The sequence below is a fragment of the Macaca fascicularis genome, chromosome 14 (assembly GCF_037993035.2).
Source record: "Macaca fascicularis isolate 582-1 chromosome 14, T2T-MFA8v1.1".
In the NCBI taxonomy this organism is placed as follows: Eukaryota; Metazoa; Chordata; class Mammalia; order Primates; family Cercopithecidae; genus Macaca; species Macaca fascicularis.
In genome coordinates this window covers 55,248,883-55,267,989 of record NC_088388.1, presented here as the reverse complement: position 1 = coordinate 55,267,989, position 19,107 = coordinate 55,248,883, and the positions used below count along the sequence as shown (strand labels likewise).

At 40.7% G+C, this 19,107-nt stretch overlaps 1 protein-coding gene across 2 annotated transcripts; it reads right to left on the bottom strand.

Moving 5' to 3' along the window:
* Positions 1 to 2,343: 2,343 nt before the first annotated feature.
* On the bottom strand, positions 2,344 to 18,651 carry LYVE1 (lymphatic vessel endothelial hyaluronan receptor 1). 2 transcript variants are annotated; one of them, XM_005578624.4, is made up of 6 exons: positions 18,434 to 18,651; positions 13,800 to 13,971; positions 13,537 to 13,676; positions 5,673 to 5,975; positions 4,994 to 5,072; positions 2,344 to 4,468 (listed from the first exon to the last, which is right to left on the bottom strand). In XM_005578624.4, exons 1-6 carry the CDS (start codon positions 18,516 to 18,518, stop codon positions 4,282 to 4,284), a joined length of 966 nt encoding a protein of 321 aa, XP_005578681.3. In that variant the 5' UTR covers positions 18,519 to 18,651; the 3' UTR covers positions 2,344 to 4,281. The 2 variants fall into 2 exon arrangements, with proteins under 2 accessions (XP_005578681.3, XP_073870442.1); XM_074014341.1 differs by lacking the exons at positions 13,537 to 13,676; positions 13,800 to 13,971.
* Between the last annotated feature and the right edge of the window lie 456 nt (positions 18,652 to 19,107).

The following is a 19,107-nucleotide window of genomic DNA, read 5'->3' as shown; positions in this document are numbered from 1 at the left end:
GCATGATATTTATTTATTTATTTTGTCTTTTTTATTATTATACTTTAAGTTCTAGGGTACATGTGCACAAGGTGCAGGTTTGTTTCACATATATACATGTGTCATGTTGATGTGCTGCACCCACTTAACTCGTCATTTACATTAGGTATATATCCTAATGCTATCCTTCCCCTCTCCCCCACTCCATGACAGGCCCTAGTGTGTGATGTTCCCTACCCTGTGTTCAAGTGTTCTCAGTGTTCAATTCCCACCTATGAGTGAGAACATGTAGTGTTTGGTTTTCTGTCCTTGTGATAGTTTGCTCAGAATGATGGTTTCCAGCTTCATCCATGTCCCTACAAAGGACATGAACTCATCCTTTTCTATGGCTGCATAGTATTCCATGGTGTATGTGTGCCACATTTTCTTAATCCAGTCTACCATTGATGGACATTTGGGTTGTTTCCAAGTCTTTAATATCTAGAACTAGAAATACCATTTGACCCAGCCATCCCATGACTGGGTATATACCCAAATGATTATACATCATGATGCTATAAAGACACATGCACATGTATGTTTATTGCGGCACTATTCACAATAGTAAAACATTTTCTTTTTGGTGTGAGAGACCCTCCCATTCTTTAGTAAAAATGTATTTACTTGCATGTTATTATTGTCCTTACAAACTTGTTTTTCCCTAGAGCAATTGATTTTGCTTTAGGTACTAGCTGAAGGTCTAGAGGCAATACAATTTAGGATTCTTGTCTAGAAATCAGTATGATTCAATTCTGTTCAAGCCAAACGATATCCGTAGACTCTAATTGTGTGCATGCAAGCCTTGTGTGGAGCCTCAAGTCATCTGCGTTAGTCCAGCTTCCTATTATTGGAAATCGGCTTTGCTTGATTGGACCTATATCGGCAAGTTAATGTTTGATAGTGGCCTGGCCTTTATAAATGCATGCAATTTTACAGACGACTCCTTCTCAGGATAGAGTATCTTTGCTCGAAGGAGTGGATTTATTCTGTGTGAGCCAGGGAGGCAGGCATGAAGAAGGGGCATTCTGAAAGGGCAGGGAAGATCTTTTGCAACAGTTGAAAATGCCATCACATGGCTCTCCACCTGCCTCTTTTGAAGATTGACTGTGGAGAGGTGGACTGTAGGTCTGAAGTGGGGAGATACCTTGTATTCTTCCAATTTCTCCTTGTTCAGTGGAGAATAAAGAAAATTTAAATAAAGAGAAGATTTCTAGACCAAGTGCTAACTTTAGTTATCTGTGACATTGGGCTTCATTTTATTTACTCTGTGAATGAAGGGTTTAGAGGAAATTATTCTGGATCCTTCTAAGTCTTACATTTTCTGACCCTATGAGCTGGCTCAGGTAGGTCTTTGTTGAGGTTGGTGTCTACAATGAGGAGGCAGTTCTCAAAGTTCTTTAGTGGTTCTCTTTTTCTTCTTGTCATTGCCAACGGTTTTAAGATAGATTCTGTGAAGTTGACACAGGAGTCCTAAATTGTTTTCCTTACTTCACCCCTGTTGTTTTTGGTAAGTGTCCAATTTCAAGCTTGCGTATTGGAATAGTTTACATTTCTATATTGTCATTTGCAAGAGAAGCACTGTAGTGTAGGGAAAGGAGCATGGGCTTTGCAGTCACTCTGACCTTTACCATTTAACTAGACCTGTGACCTCAGAAAGTAATTTAACTTATCTAAACATCCAGTTTTCTAATTAATAAAAATGGCAGTAATTATCCTCACCTCTCAGGGAAAGTGTAGAGATTAAATGGGGCAACATGTAAAATGACTATCAGTAGATGCTCCATAAATCAGCCAGCCCTCCCTTCCTTCCTTCCTTCCTTCCTTCCTTCCTTCCTTCCTTCCTTCCTTCCTTCCTTTCCTTTCTTTCTGTCCTTCCTTCCTTCCTTCCTTCCTTCCTTCCTTCCTTCCTTCCTTCCTTCCTTCCATAATGATGGAAGTTACATTTTTATCAGTATGTTTGCACATATTTGGACTATTGAGGGATTCTATGTGGCTGGGTGGGGTTTTTCTCCTCCCCCCTTCCTCCTCCTGGATAGGGCACAAACCCGTTTAACAGGAGAAGATGGTAGCATTCTAATCTGTAGTAGATGCCCACAAGATGGGAGATGTGGTGTGGGAGATCTGGTTTTTTCAGCTAACACACAGAGAGAAGACCACTACTTAGGCGCTTTCCCTCTTTTCTTCACTCCCTGAGAACTGGATGAAGCTGATAAAGCTTAAGGATTGACAAACCAGTTTCAAACTCATAGACCTACAGGGCCAGGCAGGTGATATATATGAGGGACATGGGCTGGGTGTGGGAAAAAAGGCAACAGCATTAGAAAGTTCATAGGAAAGGACACCTTTACTTTGGCATGAGTGTGCAATAGAGAGTCATGAGGACTGTGGTGAAACAGAAAGCAGACCCCATTGAAAGGGGACAGCCACTACTCAGTATCAGATAATGATTGCTATGAGGGAACATGGGTTCTTTACTTCCAGATCCTTCCATTTTTAGAGGAAACCTAGAAATGCAAACATGTGAAATCTCTTGATTTTTAGTGCCTGGCAATGAAACCAAATTTTAAGATTATACTCCGTGGGCCAACTGAAAAAGATTATGCCAGTAGGTTGTGGCATCTGGGCTAAAGGAACCACGGAGCTGTGGGAGTCACTGGTGAGGGGAAGAAGATAATTAGCAGTCTAAGGGAGAGGGAAAGAGAAAACTAGAAAAGCAGGGCTGTCAAAAGGCCATCCTGAATCTCTAGCTCCCTGGTGAATTCTGAAATGGATGGAAATGTAGGGCCAGCATCTTGAGTAAAGGACTGCTTAATGTGTATGTACTTGGCCAACTCAAAATAAAATGTTTGGAGCATGAATAGCCCCATATGATATATGCTGTTTGGTTGACATATGCTTGTATTTTAACAACCAACGTTGTCCCTTTTATTTTTGCAAACAATATGGTATGATCTGGTCCTCACTTTAATTTTACATGAAAGGTATAATGCATCTATGTAAATAAGAGAGCAAAGAAGTTTTCTAAATGCTTTAATTTTTTGTCACAAATATTTCTGCTTCTCTCAGGCCCTCCTTGCTGGAAAAAGGAGGGCTAGTGACACATTTGTTAATGGCACTTTAAAAATGTGCTTTGGTATATAGAGGTAAAAATGTACCTCTTGGATATGTTAATAATAAATTAAGGTTATAATGGTTGCCATATTACAGAAAATGAGTAAGATTAGCCTCAGCAAAAGTAAAAATTAGTTTGGAAGTATTAAGCTAGGGATATCAAAACTGAAAAAAAAAATAGCTTCCCAGATAGCATTCTACTATATGCAATTTTTTGATGAATAATATTCAATTACAGAGTGTAATACCTTGCACAGCGCTTGACATATAGTAGCTATTCAGCAAACGTTTGTTGAATTCTATTACGTTTTAAACAAATTACTGAGTAATTTCCCTCAGTAATCATTTCTGTAACTCAGATAAAAATAGAAATTTATGTTTTTATTTTTGTTACTTATAAAAGTATATTTCCTAGAGAAAGTATCAGCAGTGGTAGAGACCAGAAAAAGTAAGTGTGTGTGTTCTAAACAGTGATTCCAACTCCGTGTGTTCAGAGAAGAACACTTTGACCCTGTCTGTGTTTACAGTCCCTGATGACAGTGTTCTGTCAGTTTCCTCAGCCTTGTTGTATTTCTTTCTTTATTTTGGCTTTACAGACATTAGGTCTCAAGTTATGAGAATCTCCCTGGCCTTCAGGACCTAAACTTTTTTCTGTCATTCTTTTGCTTTTACCAGGCTCAGAAGGACATGCCAGGTGGGAGACGTGTTTCTCTTCAGAGGTGAAGAAAAGGTCTGAGCTGTGGAATCAGTAGAGAAAGCCTTCGTCTCGGTGACTCCTTGGTTTTCAACCCACCTAGCCTCAGGCAGCCCGGAGGCCCTTTTACCGCTGGATACTGATGAGATGTTTTAGGTCCTTGCACTTTGCAAAACTCCTTTCTCCCAGTGGGATATTATTAGGACATAGCCAGGCTAGAAAGACCGTGGGAAGCTTTGGAGGTAGGAGGATAGGATCCAGACAGGGTTGCAATAAGAAGTAGGGCATTCTCTTTGGTGCACTCCATAGTCCAGCGGCAGTCCTGAGCTGATTCCAGTAAGGAACTAAGGGTGGACTTTCTTCTTTGGTTCTTTGGCCCGTTTGATTTCCTCAGCTGGGGCAGGGTGAGGATGGTGAAAGAAACCAGCCTCAGGTGTGTCTCCTCATTTCTGTCTCATCTAAACTTCAGCTTCCAGGCATCGCACGGTAGTTTTGCTTGGACTCTTGGGCTCTTCTGGGTTGTTATCCGTTTTCTTTGATTCTTCATTAGGGTTGATATCATCGGCCTTCTCCTCCTTTACTACTTTGGTTTCAATCATTTCCTTCTGCTGATTCTTGTTTGTAAAAGGGAAGGCCTTCACATACCTTTAGGCATAAACATGAAATAAAGGTGAGAGACTGTGTAACACACATAATAATAGATAACACTTTTTTGGTCATGGTACATATTGGCACAGTACACTGGATACCTTTATTTCAGGGTGATGCTAGCACATGCATGCTCGAATACATTAACACATCACCACCTTAATGGATTCATTTAAGTGGGAAAATATGTTTGCAGGCCAGACTTTAGGTTGACCACATAATTCTTCCCATAAAAACAAAGAACCAAAAATCAAATAGAGCATATACATTTTCCCCAGATGTCAATTTTTTTTATTTCTTGATTTTCAAAGGACAGTCATTGACTGATGGCTAGATGACATGCATGTGCTGAAATAGAAAAGACTGGGCGGAAGGGAGAGAGATGAGATGAGAGAGAAATTTACAGTATAAGAGGACTGCTATCTCCATTTTGATCAGCAAAATGCCAATAGCGACCTTGAAAAAGCACAGGATAGAAACTTGACAAAGATTACAAGACTAGCAGTGCACCAGCAACCCTACCTTTTGACATAGCAAAATCCAAGACCAGCTGCAGCACCAAAAAAGAGGAGAGCAAGCACTAGCAGAGCCGTGGGGACACCTGCAAGGAACAGAGACATGGCCTGTTGGTCCTTCACTTAAACATTGTGTGTAATGCTCATTGAATGATCCAGGTGATTGAGACAGTAGATAGTGCAGGAGAAAAACCTTCTCTGTAGCCCTTTACGATGTTGGGCCCACACCAGCTTCTTTGCTTCATGCTTGTAGAATCATTGGCCTTGCCTCTCATACTCTGTCAATTCTATCAGTTGCAATATGACAGAGTTCATTTCTCCACCATGGCCTTGAGACCTACTCTAGTCAACAAGCCTGCCTGAGAAAGCGATGACTGGAATAAAGTCATAGGCCTTTAGGGTATATATTTTAAAAAGAACTTCTACATAGGAACAGATAGTGATTTATTTTTAAAAGTCTTGAGTTTTCAACAGTGAAATTCTTTTATACTTATACTTTTTAGCTTAATCACTAAGGTTCTTTACAGCTCTCAGATTCTATGACTATGAAAGTTGAGTTTGTGTTAAGCTTTTGTTAGTATTTGACAGGTCCTGAGTGCCTCATCTAGAGACAGGCAGGATTCTACGAATTGTCTGTTATACATGAACATACATATATATGTAACGTAGACACAGAAACCATTTACCTCCAAACCCAGCAGCTTCATTCTTGAATGCTGCTTTATTTTCAACAAATGGTTCAGTTTCTGTAGACATGGTGCTAGTTTCCATAAAAACTTCTGTAATGCAAATCAATTTTTTTCTCCGTGGAATAGAAGTGGAAGCTGGAGCAGGAGTAGTAGTAGGGGCAGGTGCCGTAGAGTAAGGGGACGCCACCGAGTAGGTACTGTCACTGACAATAAATTCTGTTGTGTGTGTTGCAGTTTGAGTGTTGAATATGGGATCTTTGGTGGTGATAATTTCTGGAATGCACGAGTTAGTCCAAGTATCTGTCGGGAGAGAGAAACATGAAATAAAAGTATTGCAACAGCCTCCTAACTGTTCTTCCTGCCTCTAGTCTTACTACCTCCAAATCCCTTATACTGCAGCTGGAATGGTCTTTAAAAAGCACATCTAATCATATCACTTCCATCCTTAGAAGCTTTAGTGGCTATCTCTGTTATATGGCCTACAAGGCCTTCTGTGATTTGGCCTCTGCTGACATGCCAGCCTCATCTGCTCTTTTTCTCTCATTGCCCCTGCCATACTGAAATTACTTGAAATTCCTTGATACGCTTTATCTTACATCCAAGCCTTGCACCACGATGCTTTATTCACCTTTATGACTCTTTGCCTCTCTTTATTTAGCTTACTCTGACTCATCCCTCAGGTCTCAGATTGACCCTCTATTTTTCTCAGGCAGACTTGTTGACTTGATTGGGTCCCTAGGCATATGTTCTTGTACCTCCTTGTCACAGTTCTCATTACACTGTTCCCCACTGGACTGCAAGCGGGCTGGAAGCAGAAACCCCATCTGTCTCGGTCATCATGGTATGAGCACTGTGTGTGGTACACAGAACGGGCTCAATAACTATTTGATGAATAGGGAAGGAAGGAAAAGGGAAAAGAAGGAAAGTATAGATTGGAAGACCAAATATACACATGTGGTGTCACTTCAGGACAAAGATATGCTAAGACTTATTATTTTTGGGCTCATTTAAAAAAAAGTGAACAAAAAGGGGCCAGGAGAGGGATAAGGGTTTGCTTTCCAATCTGTTGAATATGCTAGAGAGGAAACACTTGTTAAAGCATCTTAATCTGAGTTGATCATGGCAGTAAGTGTTTAAACAGGTACCTCATTGAACAATATTATCAAACCTTTGTTTACACAGGAGGGAACTGAAGTTTCGAGAAATTGAATAACTCACCCAAAGTCACATGGCTAGCAAATGGCAGAGCCATACAATATATTATAATATAAATTTGCATCTATTTTAAGTCCCTAATTATTTATGGCAGTGGGTAGCATCAGCTGAAATGTTTGCTATGAATAAATCATTATTCTATTAAGTGATTCATTTTTGAAAATTAAAATAAATACCAATCAAAATAATGATACTATTGATAAAACATTTTGACCACATGTGTACTGTTTTTACACTATTCATTTTACTTTGAAAAGACCTCCATTCAAATACATATAATCCTTGGCCTTATCTTCCCGGAACTGTTAACTACATTTCTCATTTTTAGCACATGCTAAGCCCTTCCTTCAGAAAATGAACATTTTTGAGTGTCAGGGGCAAAAAACATACTGAGCTCAATATAACTGAAAATACAGAGAAATGTAAGACATCGCTCCCACCTCCAGAAGAACAGAGGATGCATTTTGATAAGGATAGGGGGAGATCACTAGGGAGTCAGAGGACATGGCATTTGGGCAGAGTATGGAGGATTAATGTGTTCATTCAACAAATGCTTATGGAGCACTTACTCTGTGCCAGGCATGGTTCTAGGTGCTAGGGACATGGAGCAAACAAGACAAAGGGTCATTCATGCTATTGGAAGGATAGAGATAATAAAAAATAGTAATAAATAAGCCAGAAATTTCAGAGGATAATAAATGTTGAAAGGAAAATTAAGCAGGAGATGAATTAGACTGATGAGGTGGATAATGGAGGACAGAGGGTGATAAGAGAAGGTCTCTTGGGGAGGCAATATTTACACTGAGTCCTGAATGATGAGAAGTAGTCAGTCATTGAAGATCTGGGGCAGAAACATTCAAAGGAAAGAGAACAGAAAGTTTAAGAGCCCATTTGATGAATAAGAAGGCCAGGATGACTGAAACAGAGAAGCAGCACATCTAGTATAGAAGAGGGAATAGGATATCCCAGTCAATAGGAATAGCATAATCTGAGAATCCAGAAGTTTTAATGTGTAGTTATGTTAGAAAAATGACAATGAGCACAGTGTGACTGGAATGTAGGGGGTGTGTGTGTGTAAATGGAGGTATGAAAGACTGCAAGCAAGAGATGAGACTGGGAAGATAGATTGGAGTCAGACTATCAAGATTTATAATTGCTATGTTAAAGAATTTGGAATTTATTTTGTAGAAGAGGGAATTTTCAACTGAGTTTCACAAATCTTCCAAATTATATACAAAAGTCCTCATATATATTCACTTTCATGTACAAAAGGCTTCACAATTTACATCATATTCTCAAATAGGAGGTTATCTGAGGCTATGGAGCAGAGCGGTAAAATAATTATCAATGGAAGTGTGTGGAGGATGAGAGGCAGAGCAGAGAGGGTATAGTCCAGGAGCAAAGAAGGCGGTTATTGCAATTCCACCGAAATAGGAGAATCAGAAGTTTCTGGACTCCTAAAACCTAGAGATCTTCTACGGAGAGGTGATTCCCACCCTTGGCTGCAGGTTAGAATCACCTGAGAAGCTTCTAAAAACTACTGATGTCCAGGACTCACCCCAGGCCTTGTATATTACTGATGTGTGGTCATCATCCTGGAAGGTGCTACACTGAAATAGCATGACTCAATACAGTTTAGCTCAAGATTTAAATCCTGGCTCTGCCCCTTATTGACCATGACCACAAGAAAGGTACACTCTAAGCATCAACTGCTGCTCCTGAAAGTAGAAATGATTCACAGGTTTCATTTTACTGAGGATCAATGAGATAGTAAATGTCTAGGGCCTAGTATAATGTCTGGGTGTAATGGTAAGATCTGCAAGAATTTGTTTCCTTGACCTCTCTGTTCATACATGTGCCTGAGAAGGACACAGTATGAAGGAGTAAAAGCAATTGGTGGTCCCTAACTGATTAAGAGTACAGTGTATCTCACCTGGAAGTGAGATGCTCTCCTTCCCCTCCAAACTACAAATATTTCTCTAGAATGTGCTGAGTGCTCTGATAGATATTAAACACAGGGTGAAGTGGGAGCCCAAGGGGAGAGAGAGGGTTATGGAAAATGCATCTGGAGAAGATGGCACTTGATATGTGAATGAAGAGTAGGAGCTGGCCAGGTGATGAAGAGGATGGGCATTGTGGCAGCAGGAACAGCACTACACAAGTGGTGTGTGCAGAGCATTAACAGCGCTTTGATCCCCAGACCTCACAGTAACAGCAATAAAAAAATAAAGTTAGGACTAGGAGTGGGGTTTGATCCCCTATTCTCACAAGGATAGCAACAAGAAAGACAATTAGGATAAGGTTTATATGGAGGGTTAGGGTTACTCCGATCCTCAAATCTCACAAGATAGCAATAAAAAGGAAATTACAAAAACAAAGAAAATTAAGGTAAGGTCAGGATTAGCATTAGGATCAGGGTTAGGGAACTCTAATTTTCACCAAGATGTCAATGGACACACACACACATGCACACACACGAGTGCACACACACACACATTTTGAACATCTAGGTTTCTATCCTGATGATATATCTCCATAGATGTGAAACAACATATTTTCAAGGTTACATACCTTTGAATTACTTTGAATAGAAAAAGATTGGAAATAGCTCAAAAGTTCATTAATAGAGGACTGGTTGAATAAACTATGATACAGCCACCCAATGGAGTACTATGCAGCCATTAATAAAAGAGACAAGTCTGTATGAACCAACATGGAGTAATTTCTAAGACTTGAGTGGAAACAGTTAGGTGCAAAGTGGTGTATATAGTATGCTAGCTTTTGTAAGAAAGGGCAACAAGACCACATACAAACACACTCCTTTATACACAAAGCAACACAGAGGAATAAACCAGAAATGAATGAAAGTGGTAGGTGGAAGCTGTGGAAGGCATGAGAATAAGACTTCTTTGAATACAGTTTTTAAAAAGTGCATTTTGGATCATTGAACCATGTAAATATTTTAGTTATTAAAAAAATAAAAATAGGACAAAAGTCAAACCCTAAAATTGATTACAAAGAGAAGTGAATGAACCTCAGTTATTTCAAAATGATAATATAACTACACAGAGTAGCAAATTTTTAAAGTCACTCGTATACACAATTCACTGACTGTACATCCTTAGAGAAATATCTTCTAAGGACTAAAAGATAGGCAAAGAAGTCTTAATTTTACTTAGTAGGTTATTATTCCTAATGCTGGTTTTGTAAGTTTGAAACTTGTAGGATAAGAAAATATATTAATATTATTTATTGTGAATTAATATTTTCATTATAAGAGATACAAACATAAAACAAAGTAGACTAACAAGGAACTCGAATTGTTAAATTTGAGTTGGAACTATCAATATAAACTTATGTACATAAAATTGTCTATCTGTCCACTGATAGGACTGAAAAGCAATGAAAACTCCAGGAGGAATGAGAACAACTTGTATCCAAATCTTGGTTTCTAATTAACATTTCCCTTTAAAAGGAACTAAGGCTCCTTGGAGAAATAAGTAGCTGATTCCATGCCCGAGATACAGAAAGTACGAAGTGAGCCTGGGACATGGTATTGTGTAGGGAAATCAGGAATTACCTAAAAGCAAATGGGATAAAGGACACACAAATCAACTAGAAGGGGCTCCCACTTGCCAGATTCAGGACAATTTGAGCATCCAAACAAACAAAAGAATAATAATTGTAAAATGGATTATAAGACGTTGAACATATTGAATAAGTAAAATGCATGTGCCCATGATAGTGTAAGAGGGAGGAAAAAAGGGTGTGTGTGCATCTGTGTAGGTGTGTGTGTGTTTGAGAGAGAGAGACAGAGAAAGATTTTTCATCAAAGATGCCAACTAATAAATGTAAAAGGAAGGATAGATTTAGAAAAATCGCCATTTTCAGTCCCCCATATAATAACTGATTCCAAGAAGGATCATCAATGACTGCTTAAATGTCTAGGTAAAAAGTAGTTGAAGATCAAGATATTTGCATGGTGTCAAAATATCACATTGTAGATCACCCACTAATTGCAAAGGGAAAGATACAGTGTTACAGTTTCATAAGCGAGATAGGGCAGTTGCCACTTTAATCAAGTCATCAAAGTTAGCATAATTAGTAGTGGGAAATACTGACATTAAGTGTCTTTTGTTGTGATGTGATCCAAAATACATAATATCATCTATGAAGTACTTTTGCCAAAAATATTGAATATGAGCCTAATCAAGCCTCTAGACTTCACTTTCAGCATAAGAAGTACACAGAAAATGTGGCACATATACACCATGGAATACTATGCAGCCATAAAAAAGAATGAGTTCATGTCCTTTGCAGGGACATGGATGAAGCTGGAAACCATCATTCTCAGCAAACTAACACAGGAACAGAAAACCAAACATCACATATTTTCACTCATAAGTGGGAGTTGAACAATGAGAACATATGGGCACAGGAAGGGGAACATCAGACACTGGGGCCTGTTGGGGGGTTGGGGGGCTAGCGGAGGGATAGCATTAGAAGAAATACCTAATGTAGGTGGTGGGTTGATAGGTGCGGCAAATCACCATGGCGCATGTATACCCATGTAACAAACCTGCACGTTCTGCACATGTATCCCAGAACTTAAAGTATAATAAAAATAAAATAATAAAATAAAATAATCTCTGGAAGAAAAAAAGAAATACATGGGATAGGAGTACAAGTTAAATGAAACCATGAGGAAATAGACAAATCTAAGTCCTCTTTCTCTGGCTCTTCTCTGTTTAGTCAGAGGGCTGGGTATCATCACATTGCGGGCTGGCAGGAAGGCAGTTAAAAAGCAAAGTCATTTGACAGGCATGGGCTGGTATGAGGTATGCAGGCATGTAGCTTACCAATTCCCCAGCCAGTGATGAGAGACCAAAGAGGCAGAGAAGGGAAGGAGGATGGCAAATACAATGTTAGGAAAAGCCCTATGTTCCAGTCTTGATTCTGCCACTTACTGACTGTAGGACCTTGAACAAGCTAAATCCCTGTTCTGAATTGTAGTTGTTTCATCTATGAAGTGAGGGAACTGGTCAAAGTTTCTCCATGGGCCTTTTCTGTGCCAAAGCCCTCCGGATCAGGGAACTACTTGGATCCTATATTGCCTTTCTGGGACAGCTTTTGCTAATATTGGCTGGTGCACATTTATCTCTGGGATCTTAGAGAATGATTTTGAAATCTATCCTGCGTATGACCTCTCAGCCACCTAACCTTCACAAGGTCAGATAGATGAGTATGTGTGAAGAGTAATAATCAGACAGGGGTCCTTATGACAAACTGAGAACAAGTGAGTATTTATTAAAAGAAAAACTTTCTGAGAAGTGCTTAGGTGAAGCACTTGGGCTAAGGCAGCCAAGGTCTTCAAGCAAATTTAGTGGGTGATTTCACGACCATGAACAAATCAGTGCTACCCTCTAGGTGTCAATTTCTTCCTTCATAAAATGGAGACTGGGTCTGGTTCTTAAAATTATAAAGGAATGTTGAACAGTAGAAAGAACGTGGTTTGAGTTAGACCTGAGTCTGAACCTTTACAGTAATGAGACCTTAGACAAATGCACTTAAATCCTTTGAACTCGGTTTTTTTTTCTTTCTTTCTTTTTTCTTTCTTTTTTTTTTTTTCTTTGAGACAGAGTCTCACTCTGTCACCCAGGCTGGAGTGCAGTGGCTTGATCCCAGCTCACTGCAAGCTCTGCCTCCCGGGTTCACGCCATTCTCCTGCCTCAGTCTCCCGAGTAGCTGGGACTACAGGCGCCCGCCACCATGCCCGGCTAATTTTTTGTATTTTTAGTAGAGACGGGGTTTCACTGTGTTAACCAGGATGGTCTCAATCTCCTGACCTCGTGATCCGCCTGCCTCGGCCTCCCAAAGTGCTGGGATTACAGGCGTGAGCCACCGTGCCCGGCCTGAACTCGGTTTCTTTATCTGCAAAATGGGGGTGATAAAGCATACCTCACAGGGAAGTTGTCAAGGTTCAGTGAGATATCCTAGTACAGTAAGCCCTATGGATCTGTAGGTTCCATGTAGGCGGAATCAACCAACCTTGGATTGAAAATATTTGGGGAAAAAAAAATAACAATACAACGATAAAAAAGCAAATAATACAGTACAGTGACTGTATAGCATCTACATTGTATTAGGTATTGTAAGTAGCTTAGAGATGATTTAAAGTGTACAGGAGGATATGTGTAGGTTATATGCAAATATAACCCCACTTTATATCAGGGACTTGGGCATCTGTGGATTTTTGTATATGATGGGGTGCCGGAACCAATCCCCCACTGACACTGAGGGACGACCGTGCATTGCTTTGTCCATAATGGATGCATTATATAACATCTGTACCTTTGTTTCCTTCCCTTCTGCCTGCTTATCTTATAGGATGCAGGGATGGCGGCAGTGGTAATTGAGCCTCCTGAATGTCTTCTCCTGTGTTGCTATTCGGTCACATTTCTCCTAACTTTTTCCTCTGAGGGGCATATTGCCACCCCTAGCCTGGCCAGAGAGACAGTTTTGGGAGAATCAGATGACCGTGGCTGTGATTGCTTCTGCTACTGCTCAGGGTTACTCTTTCCAGACAGGTCTCAGATTGAGAGATACCCAGAGAATGCCACATGGAAAGGCTGCAGATCAGACTCACCAGAAGAGTTGTAACAATAGGCTGCGAACTGTCGGTTCACTGCAACTTTCCAAATCAGGACACCCACCCCATTTTTCCCACACTTGGGGTTTGGGCTAATCCTAGAGATGACCACGAATCCATCTCCAATCCAGCCATAGCTGTAAAAGAATACACACTAGTTGAACAGAAAAATGATTAGAAGGCATCATCTCTATTGCTGAACAAGAACACAGAGCTAAAAAAGAACTCCAGCAGCGACAGTGAAACCAGCTGTTTCTCACCTGCAAGTCTCAAAGCTAGCCTTCCAGGCTGTTTCAACTTGATCTTTGCTGGCCAAAGTTAGTCCCAGCAGCCTACAGGCCTCCTTAGCTTCTGTGAAATTCAGCTGCGGGTTTGCTTTTTTGCTCACAAGGGTGATCCCCATAATTCTGCATGACACCTGGATGGAAAGCTCTGCAAAGGAATCACATAAGTCCTCAGTTTGCTGCTGTCCTTGTTTCCAGCCCTTAGGCTCTCCTTCCTAGCAGAGCATATTGTCTTGATGCAGCAGGGAGGTCTATCTGGCTGGGACTGGGGTTTAGAATAACAGGACATAGACCAGGCATTTTCCACAAGGACAATCTGCTGGGCTAGATGGATGCTTGTTCTTGTCCAAGCTGTAAATGTCACCCGATCAAAGTCTATCCCATCCCACTGCATTAAGATGCCTTGCCTTGCTCACCACATGGGGGCTTTGGCTACCAGTTGTTGGGGTGCAGTCTAAGGGATGAAGTTACTGCAAACCTTTCTGGAGTCTATAAAATGAAGCATCCAAGACTTTGAGAAAGATAGAATTCAGGGCTCTAGTTGATAGCATAGTTAGCAATACTCCAAACCAATGTGGTTTGGGGACACTACTATTTGTGAGATGGGCTGAACATGTCACACTTGTTATAAAAGAATGTGAGTGCTCTCAGTTCCAGGTCTTTTGGCCATTGGGGGGCAGGCTTACTCAGAAGTTCCTGGAGGAGCTGACAGTAAACCTTGCATGGCAGAAAAACTAAATAAAGAAAGCAGAATTTTAGAGTCAGATTTGGGCTTAGATCTAGCATATGTCACTTGCTAGCTCTGTGACCTTAGCCCAGATACTTCATCTCTTTAATCTTCAGCTCTTTGAGCCTCCTTATTTATAAATCAAGAGAGTCACAGTGTCTACTGAACAGGGTAGTGAAAGTTACATTTGTTCTAAACAAATGTTTAGCATAGTGCCTGCCACATGGTAGGTGCTTAATAAATCACACATAACATTATCATTGTCTTTAAAGCATTTTCGTTTTGGTCTGCTAATGATTGATTACCCCGCAGAAGCTGAGGCTGTTGAATAGGTAAGATGTGAATAATATTTCTACTCAAAATCTAATGGATTTGGAAATTCTTTTGAACCCTTTTCTCTGGGTTCTGGGATGTACAGACCTGTATGAAATTGCCAAGCTGTATTGTATTCAAGTACATTATTCCTACTGGGCTTCATCCATGAACATTCATAAAAGGGCATTTAAATCTCTCAAATAATTGCTTGTACACAGCTCTGCGTATTGGATGCTCAGTCAAATGCTTTGACCACTTTCTAGGTTGATATCTAATGGAAGTTTTTTTTTGAAAACATGAAAGGAGCATTTCTAAGTCCTCCATGTGAACCTTGCTGTGGTGGCAGATTAGGAGCACACACTCAATTATGCCTGATTCTAAAACCCCAGTTCCTTTTTTTTCCTTCTTCTTTCCCAAGGATGGATCTTGCTGTGTTACCCAGGCTGGTCATAAATTTCTGGGCTCAAGCGATCCTCCCGCCTCAGCCTCCCTGACTAGCTGGAACTACAGTGTGCACCAGTACGGCCAAGCAAGAACCCCAGTTCTTTTTTTTTTTTTTTTTTTTTTGAGACAGAGTGTTACTCTTGTTGTCCAGGCTAGAGTACAATGGCATGACCTTGGCTCACCGTAACCTCCACCTCCTGGGTTCAAGCGATTCTCCTGCCTCAGCCTCCCGAGTAGCTGGGATTACAGGCATGCAACACCACACCCAGCTAATTTTGTATTTTTAGTAGAGACAGGGTTTCTCCCTGTTGGTCAGGCTGGTCTTGAACTCCCGACCTCAGGTGATCCGCCCGCCTCGGCCTCCCAAAGTGCTGGGATTACAGGCGTGAGCCTCTGTGCCTGACCCTTTTTTTTTTTGTTTTGAGACAGAGTCTCATCCTGTCACCCAGGCTGGAGTGCAGTGGCATGATCTTGGCTCACTGCAACCTCTGCCCCCTGGGTCCAAGCAACTCTTGTGCCTCAGCCTCCTGAGTAGCTGGGACTACAGATGCGAGACACCACGCCCAGCTAATTTTTGTATTTTTAGTAGAGATGGGGTTTCACCACGTTGGCCAGGCTGGTCTCAAACTCCTGACCTCAGGTGATCCACCCACCTCGGCCTCCCAAAGTGCTCAGATTATAGGCATGAGCCACTGTGCCCAACCCAGCCCCCAGTTCTTAACAATGACACTGTTTTACCTTTCACCGTGCTATAAGGAAATGAACACACACACACACACACACACACACACACACACACACCTAGGTTGAACTCCCTGAACACACCATTTACTCTGAAATTTGGCTCTTTTAGCTCATGAGCTTGCTATTGCTCAGGTCTCTTATATAGCTACTTCTTTGGGAATGGATCGCAGAGGTTTATTTGTCACATTATCAGGTGGTCTTACTACCCTCTCATCATATGTCATTTGTACTCTAAATACTATTATTTAGAGCAGTGATAGACTTATTCTAGGTGAATAGACTTAGCTTTGAATATTTTTTTCTGTTGTTAACTGGCTGTTGGGACATCAAGCAAGTCAGCATTCTCATCTGAAATGGGGATGGATATATCTTCTTCACATGATTTTTATCAGAATTAAATTAGATAACTTGTACCTAGCAGAGGCGGGGCCCGGTAGGAAGTCAACAACATTAGTCATTTTATGCTTTCCTATTTCATTTAGGGATCAAAAGAGGCAGTTGGAATCTAAGGGGGACTCTAGTAACTCCTCCCTTAAGATTTCTCAGGAAACAGCAAACATAGTAGAAATAGTGTATGCTTAGGAGTTAGATATAAGGATGTGGAATCAGATAATAGTATATGCTTAGGAATCAGATAGGGCTGAATTCAAACCCATTATTTATTATGTACTGCCTGCATGACATTGGGCAAGTCACTTCACCTATAAACTGTCTTCTTGAGAGGATTAAATGAAATCGTATATACATACCTAGCTCTGGATCGCTATATAATTGGCCCTCAAAAATAGTTCCCACCCCCATTCACTTACCTTCATCAGCTACTTTATTCTGATATGGTTATGATGACTTTTGGTTGTTGCCAAAAATGTAATTTCCTTAAGAATGTTTTTTCCCTTGCTGAGCGTAGTCCAGAGTGTGATGGAGTCATTTTCAAAAAAACAGTGTCCAATAGTTTCAATAATGGCAGCTTTGTGGGGAAAAATAGTCTCCCCAGAGGATTTAAAAGAAGACCAAACTTATTTGAAAGTAACAGTATTTATTTATTTATTTATTTTTTTTTTTGAGACTGAGCCTGGCTCTGTCGCCCAGGCTGGAGTGCAGTGGCCGGATATCAGCTCACTGCAAGCTCCGCCTCCCGGGTTCACGCCATTCTCCTGCCTCAGCCTCCCGAGTAGCTGGGACCACAGGCGCCCGCCACTTCGCCCGGCTAGTTTTTTGTATTTTTTAGTAGAGATGGGGTTTCACCGTGTTAGCCAGGATAGTCTCGATCTCCTGACCTTGTGATCCGCCCGTCTCAGCCTCCCAAAGTGCTGGGATTACAGGCTTGAGCCACCGCGCCCGGCTGAAAGTAACAGTATTTAAAAAAAACTAATCATATAACTCTGACCTCCCTTATAAAATGTAATGCAACAATACATAAATCAACTCCGGATGTCTGTTTCTAGCATATTTTATATCTCAGGTCATCTTCCAGCATACGAACACACATTTTCCTATTAAAGTGCTCAGATTTTCATTTGCCCAGAGCTGCAATGAGTGATTTGTGGTTACAATTTTTTGCCTACAGTGCAAAATGAGGTTTCCATTTAGGCATCTCAAAAGCCCAGCAATCACTTTAAGTCATTCCTTTAGTAGACAGCCGATGTCTTAATTTTCAAACTTATATTTTTACAGATTTTTTTCCTGTTAACTTGCTATTTACTGAATATTTTTTTGAAAACATTGCACTTCATTCATTGTATGATAAAATTAAAATTAAAATAATTATGCTAACACTCCCAAAAACATACAAATAGGCCAATTTTAGTGAAAGTTACCCATTATTCCCAAGCTTAGTGATTGCTTTACATTTTTTACAATCATGGTTTGCTTCTTCAATGAAATCTTAATAAAAATTATTACTTTTAATTTTTATAAATAATCTTAAAAAAATTATTACTTCTGGATGCAGTGGCTTATGCCTGTAATCCTAGTACTTTGGTAGGCTGAGGCGGGAAGATCACTTGAAGTCAGGAGTTCAAGACCAGCCTGGGCAACAAAGCGAGATCCCATTGCTACAAAAAATTTAAACACCACCCATACAAAAAAGAGTAAAAATCAAATGGTTTCTCTTCAATGTTTTATTTCAAAATGTCCTCATTAAAAATATTCCATAACCAAAAGTAAAAGTCTAGATGATACAAAGGTAAATGTCAATCATTTTGGTGAAGCTGACAATATGGTAAAATATTTTTGCCAGAGCAATACCACCAATTAGACCTGCTGTTGACATTGAGGGTCACCCTCATTCCCAGAAATCCATAGTCAACAGCTTAGGAGGCTTAGGACAGTTTGCAAGATCTTGCCTTGCTTCAGTTTGGAAATCTGGTAAGAAACCTACCTTCTGCATGCAAAGAGCCTTGGACCAGGAGCCTCGTGGTCCAGATGGAAGCGAGAAGCAACACCAGGCGGAAGCACCTGGCCATCGTGCCTACCCCTTCAGAGCCAGGGAAACACCTCAGATGGCCACTGGTGGTATGAGAGGCAGATGCTCAATCACTAGTCTGGATGGAGAGTTCGGGAACTATGCTGAGGCTCACACTCACTGCTTCACTTCATAACCGAGACATCCGGATTTCCCTGCTTTCAAGCTTCTGACTTGTCAAGGTCACTGGGGGAAATGAGTGACGTCCCTTGAACGCCCAGGCTGTACTTTGTGGATGGTCTTCTGGAAAATTTAGCTAATGCTGACTCAGAAAACACACAAATGAGGAAGGCAGATAGCACAGTGTGAACTGCTAAAGGTTCTCCCAATTCCCATATTCCCTGCCGTTCCTCCTCCCCCAGCAGCTCAGTTCTCACACCATTCACTGTTACTGCCTGTGGAGTCCATCATTTATGTACTCCTAGAAACATCTCTGTCCCTAAAGGAGACTGAGCATAGGTCGTGCCTCTTTTCCTCCCACAATTAGTGATTTTTCCACCCAGCTGTTCAGCCTTGTGATCTGCAGGGTATGATGCTGAAGCTCATGAAAGTAAATGTCCATTGAAATACTGAGTCTAGAACCTTCTGCC